The sequence below is a fragment of the Carassius auratus genome, chromosome 24 (assembly GCF_003368295.1).
Source record: "Carassius auratus strain Wakin chromosome 24, ASM336829v1, whole genome shotgun sequence".
In the NCBI taxonomy this organism is placed as follows: Eukaryota; Metazoa; Chordata; class Actinopteri; order Cypriniformes; family Cyprinidae; genus Carassius; species Carassius auratus.
Window position 1 is genome coordinate 2,238,865 of NC_039266.1, and position 8,886 is coordinate 2,247,750.

Genomic DNA, 8,886 nt, shown 5'->3' on the forward strand with positions numbered 1-8,886 from the left:
CAACAACCACATGGCTCCAGAGTCAGTCTCTCTAAACTCAAATAGTTTAGAAATGATAAACGTGGGTCAATTTCAGGCTATTGCAGGAAGTTCTTCATACCTCTGTGTGTGTGTGTGTGTGTGTGTGTGTGTGTGTGTGTATGTGTGTGTTAGTGAGAGTTTGCCTATTTTTCCATTCCATATCATTCAGACTGCACAAAGAATGTTCCAGACACTGTACATACAGTGTGATGAATTTGTCATATTTCACCTTAAAATAAAAATAAAAATCAGAAATATATATAAATATAAAGTCATTATTTAAGATGTTTGGATTGTGACAGACAGGATCTTGTTTTGTTTTTTTCCTCCTGATATTATATAACATAAATATATTATATATAAAAAATTATTAGTCTAAATTAAAAGCAGTTCATCAAATATACCACAATATGCATAATATTGCATAATAATTTTTTGGCATTTTGCAATGTGTAAATACTTCATAAATATTTCCCTCACATTACAGTAGTATGAATAAAAATATTTAATATTTAATTGTGAAAAAAAAAATATATATTAAGAAAAATATGTGCAAATCAGTCAGTCTTGTTTTTTATTTTGAAATATTGTCAATTTGGCTGTTTATTTTTCTGCATAATCAAAAAATATATCCATAGACATAATGGAAAAAGCTGAAAATGCTGATATGATTTGAGATATTTTATTAGCTTACAGAATATGAGCACAGTTTGTACAAAACACACTTTTCCAGGTAAGCAGTCATTATTCACACATTCAGAAATATTTTAGATCAGAATGAAGCATTAATAACACGTCAGGTTTATTGCACTTGTGTTTGGGATGAATTTGGAGCTGTTTCAGACAGGTTTGAGGAGGTTGGCGTTCTCTAATGAGCTCTTGGTGTGCAGGAGAAGCTGGCGTATCACCGGCGCAGCAGGAAGTGTCTGTCTCCAGGTCTGTATCTGGGATACCTGAAGCTCTACACCTCGGTGGACCAGATCAGGATGCTGGTGTCACACAAACACCCAAACGTGCTGTGCCACGTCAAAATACGAGACAACGGCCACGTCTCCAGGTATGACGTGCTCATGGTTGAGTCATGCATTGAGATGTCGTTATATACGTATAATAATTACGTGTGTTTGTCTCGTAGGGAAGAATGGCAGTGGCTTCAGTCGCTGAGTTCGCTGGAGGACAGCGCGAAGGTTTGTGACGATGTCCAGCGCGCTCCACATCGCCTCCTACTGGATCTGCGGAGCGCCGCTAAAGATTTACTCGGCTACATCAACGTTCCCAACCTCCAGGTGCACACATCCACACAGAGACATGCAATTAGTTTGATTGCACAAGAAAATTAATGTCATTTATGTGGGAATTGGTAGCAAATTTCCCAAATGATTAAAAAGAAATAAGTAACACACTGAAATAAATGTGATTTTTATTATTTATTTTTTTTAAGTAGAAAGTCTGAAATTGTGTTTTTTGCAAAAAAACATTTATGTGTCCTCGCTGAATAAATGTATTAATTTCTTTAAAAAAATAGTGCCATAATGTACCATTAATAATGTTTTACTGTGTTAATGATTGATTTAATGCATCCTTTCTGCATAAAAACGATAATTTCTGCAACAACAAAAAAAGTCATAATACAAGTAATATTTGACTGTCCTTTTTGACAGATTTAATGCACCATTTCTGAATAAAAGTATGAATTTCTACCACAAATGTGTTCCTGAAGCACAAAAGCAGTCTGAAGTCTCTGGGGTATATTTGTAGCAACAGCCAACAATACATTTCTTGGGTCATAATAATTGATTTTTCATTTATGCCAAAAATCATTAGGATATTAAGTAAATATCATGTTCCATGAAGATATTTGGTAAATTTCTTACTGTAAATATATAAAAACTTAATTTTTGATCAGTAATATGCATTGCCAAGAACTTCATTTGAACAACTTTAAAGATGATTTTCTCAATATTTCGATTTTTTTGCACCCTCAGATTTTGAAATAGTTGTATCTCAGACAAATATTGTCCTCCTAACAAACCACACAGCAATGGAAAGCTTTCAGATGATGTATAAATCTTTTGACACTTAAGACTGGTTTTGTGGTCCAGGGTCACAAATAGTGTTTTAATGTCACTTTGATTAATTTAGTGGATCTGAGTCGGATGAATAACTTGGAATGAAGAACTAGTTTCTAATTTCCAAAACCATATAACCCTATACAGCCAAAATAAAACACAATACAATACTAACATTTCTGGTGTCCCTCATACATCAGGCGCAGGATTTCCGTGTGTATGTGAAGGAGGTGGTTGAGTTGGGAGGGGGCGTGTCCTTCCTGTTGCTCCTCCCACCGTGTGAGGAGGTGTGTTCACCGCCCGGACAGAACCATCTCTACTCGCCGCGCTCGGGATTCTTCACCCTGCCGCTGCAGATCTTTGAGTTAGGTGAGACCACACACACCGTTAACATGTTCACACACACGTATCTTCTGCCCGTACCCTTCCGTGCGCTCACTCTCCATCTGTGTAGTTCATTTCGAGGCCTACTGCCCCAGTTTCATCGGCCTGTACTGCCGTGTGTCGGCTCTGCTGGCTCTGGAGTCCCTGATGTCCCAGCAGACTCTGCGTGAGGCGTTCTCTGAGTCCGAGCTCTTCGCTGCCAAGCAGAAACATCAGCAGGTTGAGGAATATTTGCAGGTATTTCTGTCCTCTGTGCAATTCAACACTGGCAGCCCGCCGCCGCTCCAGTTCAGCTTTCATAGGTGAAACTGATGACAGTAAACCTGCAATAAAAGTCAGAACAAACTGTTCGACTGCGGCATTTACAGTATCATCTTTAATAGATACAGAGCTGAAGATCAGCTGATATGATCCACAGCCAGAGCTAAACCCTTATTACTTTAACACACCGAAGATTAAAACTTATTCTATTTTTACTCTGTGTTTTATTGTTCTGATAAATTATATAAGTTTACTTAGAAAACAACACTTTCATCTTTTATTGTAACTTAATATTATATATCTTATATTATATTTTATTTGCTTGTTTAAAAAAAAAAAAAGCTTTTATCTTAGTATTTCTTTCAAAGTTATAAAATAATATAAATCGAAAAGAATTTAAACAGAGTTGACCTTGATCTATAACATTTGATTAACATTCTCTTTAATTCTCAAATAATACAATAAGTTAATCAAATTCTATGTGCATTTATTAATTTTTGACTTGATAAGAAGTCATAGTTTGTAGTAAGCAAGATAAAATTAAAATGTACTACAAATATCATTTTACTTTCATCGATTTAATAAATCCTTTCTGAATAAAATTATTTTTTCTGAAGTATTTCAGTCATGAATTATAAAAATGTAGGTTTGGCTCATGCACATTCAAGTCTATGTTCAAAAATGTGAGTAAAAAAAAAAAAAATAAATAAATAAATATATATATATATATATATATATATATATATACATATATAATCATTTTTATTCTTATTTTATATATAATATATTCTATTCTTAGCCACACAGACACCACGAAGTAACCCAGAAATGCATGATTTTAAAGCAGCAGTTGTGTTGTTTCCTGTTTGTAGTTGACAGAAAACAAGACACACGTTGAGAGTCGTGAAAACACCAAAACAGCTCTGAAGTGGCATTTTCCTTGCACAAATCTACAAATGAAAACCTCAAGCCACCTAAAACATTAACAGTAATCTACTGGTTCCTCAGGTAGAGTTGTGTTGCGTTGATTGACCCGTGTTGATATGTGTTGTCTCTCAGCATCTGGAGGAGCTGTGGCGTGATGCGCGGTGGATGGTGGTGCTCCAGTCGGCTCGGTATAAACATCAGAGCTCTGGAGTGAGCCTGGCCTGCATTATAGACTTCTCCAAAGAGAGTATTCCAGAGAAACCAGCTTCCACTTCCTCTCAACTGGACTACCTGCCCTCACCGACCCCGTCACCAGAGAGCACACGCAAACACAACGGTGAGAGACAGAACAGATCACACCAGCGATCAGATCATCAGTACGGTGTAGCTACCACATCAATGTGTGGGAAGAGGAAAACACTGGAGGATTTGGAATTGAAATTACCGTATTTTCCGTATAAGTCACAGTTTCTTTTCATAGTTTGGCTGGTCCTGCGACTTATAGTCTGGTGCGACTTATCAAAATTAATTTGACATGAACCGAGAGAAATGAACCAAGAGAAAACATTACCGTCTCCAGCCGCCAGAGGGCGCTCTATGCTGCTCAGTTCTCCTGTAGTCTACACTGAAGACACAGAGCGCCCTCTCGCGGCTGGAGACGGTAATGTTTTATCTTGGTTCTTGGGTCTAAATAAATGCGACTTATAGTCCAGTGCGACTTATATATGTTTTTTTCCTCGTCATGACGTATTTTTGGACTGATGCGACTTATACTCAGGTGCGACTTATAGTCCGAAAAATAGGGTATATACATTAGGGACTCCCAGATCTTTTTAAGCCGAATCCCTTTATTATTAGGCCAAAAATGTTCTGACTTTAATAGTAATAATAATTACAAAATAAATAAAAAATATTGCAATACAACTGTAATATTTTACAGTAAAGTAAAAAATAGTATTTAAGGAAAATAATAAAATATTTTTATTTTTACATTACAACTGTAAAATGTTAATATTGTTATTTATGGCTGTCTTTCTATATTTCACAACTCAGTGACTGAAACATGCGGCTCATATATTTGTTTCATTAAATCACGGTCTTTGAGATTTGATCATCACAGTAAGCCATATTGCGATTTAGTATTTTATTTTGATTAATCATGCAGCCCTGTATTAAACTGATATGACTAATTATGAACTGTGAACTGTGATGGGTTAAGGTACGGTGAGTCATCTGACAGAGTCACAAAGAGTTTGGCTGTAATTGTAGATCTTTGTGTTGTTTTGTTTTTAAAGCAACATTAAATTAAATTGTATTATTTGCATAATTTTTTATTATTTAGAATATGTTTTTTGCAGAACAGTAAAATGTATTAAATGTTTATTTAAATTTTTAAGTTTATTTATTTTTTTCAATTGGATACAAGTTTTAAAAATTACAGAAGGGCACAAAATAAAAGTCGCCCATACAACCAATGCACTGTAACTTGGTATATAAATATATAAAAAATTATCAGTAAATAATGCCTTAAATTATGGTCTGTTCCTCTTAGGATTTTGTAATACTTTTCCATCCTTTTTTGAGTTTGACCTTCAATGGTCACTATGAAAATATAACAGCATACAGGTTTGAAATGTGACCCTGGAGCACAAAAACAGTCTTAAGTCTCTGTGGTACATTTATAGCAACAGCCAACAATACATCGTATGGGTCAAAATGTATAATTTTTCTTTTATGCCAAAAATCATAAGGATATTAAGTAAAGATCATGTTCCATGATGATATTTTGTAGATTTCCTACTGTAAGTATGTTTAAAACTTAGTAATATGCATTGCTAAAAACTTTTTTGCACCCTCAGATTCTAGATTTTAAAATAGTTGCATCTCAGCCAAATATTGCTCAATCCTAACAAACCATACATCAACGGAAAGCTTATTTTTCAGCTTTCATGTGATGCATGTATCTCAATTTCGAGAAATGGACCCTTATGACTGGTTTTAAGATCACAGATAACCTGAAGGTGAGTAAATGTCAAAGTGAACTGCTCCTTTAAGAAGTCTCTGTTTCTGGCTTCCCTCAGATTGCCAGGGTCTGTCGGATGAGGATAACTCATCGGAGGTGTTCCTCACCACTGACAGCGAGTACAGCTCCAGTGTGGCCCAGAGCACCAGAGAGCTGGACCTGCTCCCACCGTCTCCCACCAGCTTCAGGTCCGTGGCGTCCACACAGCCTTCCTCCTCCTCGCAGTCCTCGCCTCGCTCCTCTCAGCCGGACGTGCTGCAGACCGGAGGAGGGGTGAGCAGACGCGAGCACATGAGCGCCTTCGACAGCGACTTCATCCTGCCGAGCCGTCAGATCGAGCTGCTGCGGGTCACCGAGAAGAGAACGGCGCTCTGCGTCCGCACCAGCAGTCTGGAGTACCCGCCTCCCCTCTCCACGCCAGCCACGCCCACCAGCTCCTCCAATCAGAAGCGCTGGACACGCCCCTCCTCCTTCGACCTCTGCTTCTCCGCTCCCGAGCCCCGCCCAGCGCCGGTGCGCACCCTATCAGAGGACAGCGGCGTCCAGCGACTCTCCGCCGGCTCCCCTCTCCGTCTGTGCCACAGCACACTGAGAGTTTACCCACAATACCGCACAGGCTTACCCAAAGACACCAGTGTCAAAGTGAGTGTGTGTGTGAGCTCATGCACTAAACAGCACAGTAGTGGATGAAGCTCAGGGTGCTTTAGTGTGCAGTTCAATTTCACTGGCCCTAATTTGTATAGAAATGGCAGTAAGAGGAATTCAGTTCAAAGAAATGTAACTACAACACTCAACACAGAGGAATTTGAGTCATTATTATATGATAACCCTGGAGCACAAAACCAGTCAGGTACTGTTTATTTGTAGCAGTAGCAAAGAATACATTGTATGGGATCATAAGGATATCAAGTAAAGATCATGTTCCATGAAGATATTTTGTACATTTTATAATTTCAGAACATAATTTTTGATTAGTATGCATTGCTAAGAACGTCACTTGGACAACTTTAAAGGCGATTTTCTGTTTGTAGCTGCGCGTGACTCCAGAGACGTCGGCTAAAGAGATGGTTGGTCTGGTGGTCCAGGAGATCAACGCCGTGTGCCGTCACCTGCAGAACGCAGCGCAGCAGTGCACCTGTGCCCCGGCTCAGTGTGGATACCCGTCCTGTGCATCTGAGGTGTGTGTGTATGACAGCGAGCAGCTCCAACACTTCGGCCTGGTTCTGCTGGTGGAGGGGAGAGAGAAATGGCTACAGGACGATTTCTGCCCGCTCAAGCTACAAAACCCATGGACTCGCGGCAAACTCTGCGTCCGCTTCAAAGAGTATTCCCCGCTCGCGCTGCAGCACAGCAGAGCCACGACTGTTTGATCACGCAAACCTGTAAATACACACACACACACACTGGCTGAAGTGCATAGACTACTGGTGTTCTGCTACTTGTTTGTTTCGTTCTTGAATCACTTCATGAGCTCTTAAGGTTCATGATTAGCTAAGCGGCTTCGCCAGGACTGGGTTTTATTCACACTAACCTTATGACAAAATCACCTTCAAGTGCTGATCACTCACTAGAAAGAGTTCAAGTCAACATGAAATCAAAACTTATGAACTTTCTATTCATCAAAGAATCCTGAAAATAAAACGTTGCATGGTTTCTACAAAAAAAAAGAAATATGAAGCAGCACATCTGTTTTCAACATCGATAATCATCAGAAATGTTTCTTGAGCATCAAATCCTCATATTATTCTGATTTCTGAAGATCATGTGACACTGAAGACTGGAGGAATGATGCTGAAAATACAGCTGTGCATCACAGGAATAAATTACAGTTTACAATATATTACACTAGAAAGCCATTATTTTAAAAGGTAATAATATTTCACAATATTATTACAAAATGTACTGTGCTTTTAATCAAATGAATGCATCCTTTGTATGCAGAAGAGACTTAAAAATTGGAAAGTGTTTTTACACCAATACAGTACGTGTGTGTCTGTGTGTGTATAATATATATATATAATTTTTTTTTAATTCACAGTTTCAGGAAAACTGCAAACAACATATTGATAAAAACATATTATTAAAAAAGCATATTCTTGTAAAATATTCTCCAATAATCTTACTTTGAAACTTCAAGCAATCATTTTTTTGCATTGTACTACTGTATGAAATAAAACACTTGTCTAGGAAATCCATCATACTACTGAGGTACATTTGGCATTTGATGTTGATTTGAACTCTTTAGACGGATAACATCAGCATCATCAGCATCCTAACACTCGAGTGTGTCTTTATCGGCTCGTTTGATTCAGTGCCACTGAAGCAGAAGGTGCAAGTTCAGTCTGGACAGAAGCTCTTCCATACGGATTCAGAAGTGAAATGTTTACAGCTCGCCGACGGTGGTTTGAAATCACCAAACAAACGTGACGTCATGATTTTTGATCACATTCTTCCTCAGGATAACGTTAAACCCTTCCACCGAATTGTACACACACAGAGCCGGCGGTCGGACTCATCCAAACTGTGAATACTCCATTGGGATTCTCCCATGAGCAAAATACACTGAACATTTCTGTAAGCCATGCACTTGAGAATGAAAGCAGCAGCAGAAAACCCCAGATTTGGTTGTTTGTGACTGAACGAACAATGCTCTGACAGACTCTTCCTGTTTCTAACGTTCCAGTAGCATTTGAGGAGCGGTGACGTTGTTGTAGTGCGGTGAGTTTATTCTGGATATTGTGTTTACCGTCTCTGTTTGATGGACATGCACGAGTGCGAAGTAAACGTTTTGGTGCAATAATATTTGACACTGTAGCTCGGAAGCAGATTTCTCTTCCAGATGAACGTTGATTTGTGGAATCATGTACAAATACACACTTGAGCTGATGCACAAGCGCTGTTTCAGATGATGTGTGCTTTGGCATGAGACGTAAGACTCTGTGTGTGTGTGTGTGTGTGTGCGTGTGTGTGCGTGTTCCTAGCATGAGCTCATAGTCTTATGGCTGTCCATTTGATGAAAGCATAGTTTTGAGCAGCTGCAGTGTGTGTGTGTGTTTGTAGTTTACTACATGTATTAATGTGTTTTATTTACAGCTCCAGCAGCTATTGTCTGATTCAGATTCAGTGAATTCCTCCACGCGCCTCATAATACAGTCGGGTAACCGATAAAAAAACATTCATTTTCTTCATTTAATCGATTTT

The 8,886-nt window shown here is 38.6% G+C and overlaps 1 protein-coding gene across 3 annotated transcripts in view; it reads left to right on the forward strand.

Moving 5' to 3' along the window:
• The window catches only part of LOC113041986 (ankyrin repeat and fibronectin type-III domain-containing protein 1-like), a 68,788-nt gene extending 61,698 nt beyond the window's left edge, over positions 1-7,090 (forward strand). For all 3 annotated transcript variants that reach the window (XM_026200574.1, XM_026200576.1, XM_026200573.1), the window contains 7 exons: positions 912-1,078; positions 1,157-1,307; positions 2,291-2,459; positions 2,545-2,711; positions 3,795-3,999; positions 5,744-6,327; positions 6,717-7,090. In XM_026200574.1, coding sequence (XP_026056359.1) covers positions 912-1,078; positions 1,157-1,307; positions 2,291-2,459; positions 2,545-2,711; positions 3,795-3,999; positions 5,744-6,327; positions 6,717-7,055 — 1,782 coding nt within the window. In that variant the 3' untranslated portion in view covers positions 7,056-7,090. The remainder of the gene's footprint in view (positions 1-911; positions 1,079-1,156; positions 1,308-2,290; positions 2,460-2,544; positions 2,712-3,794; positions 4,000-5,743; positions 6,328-6,716) is intronic.
• Positions 7,091-8,886: the final 1,796 nt, after the last annotated feature.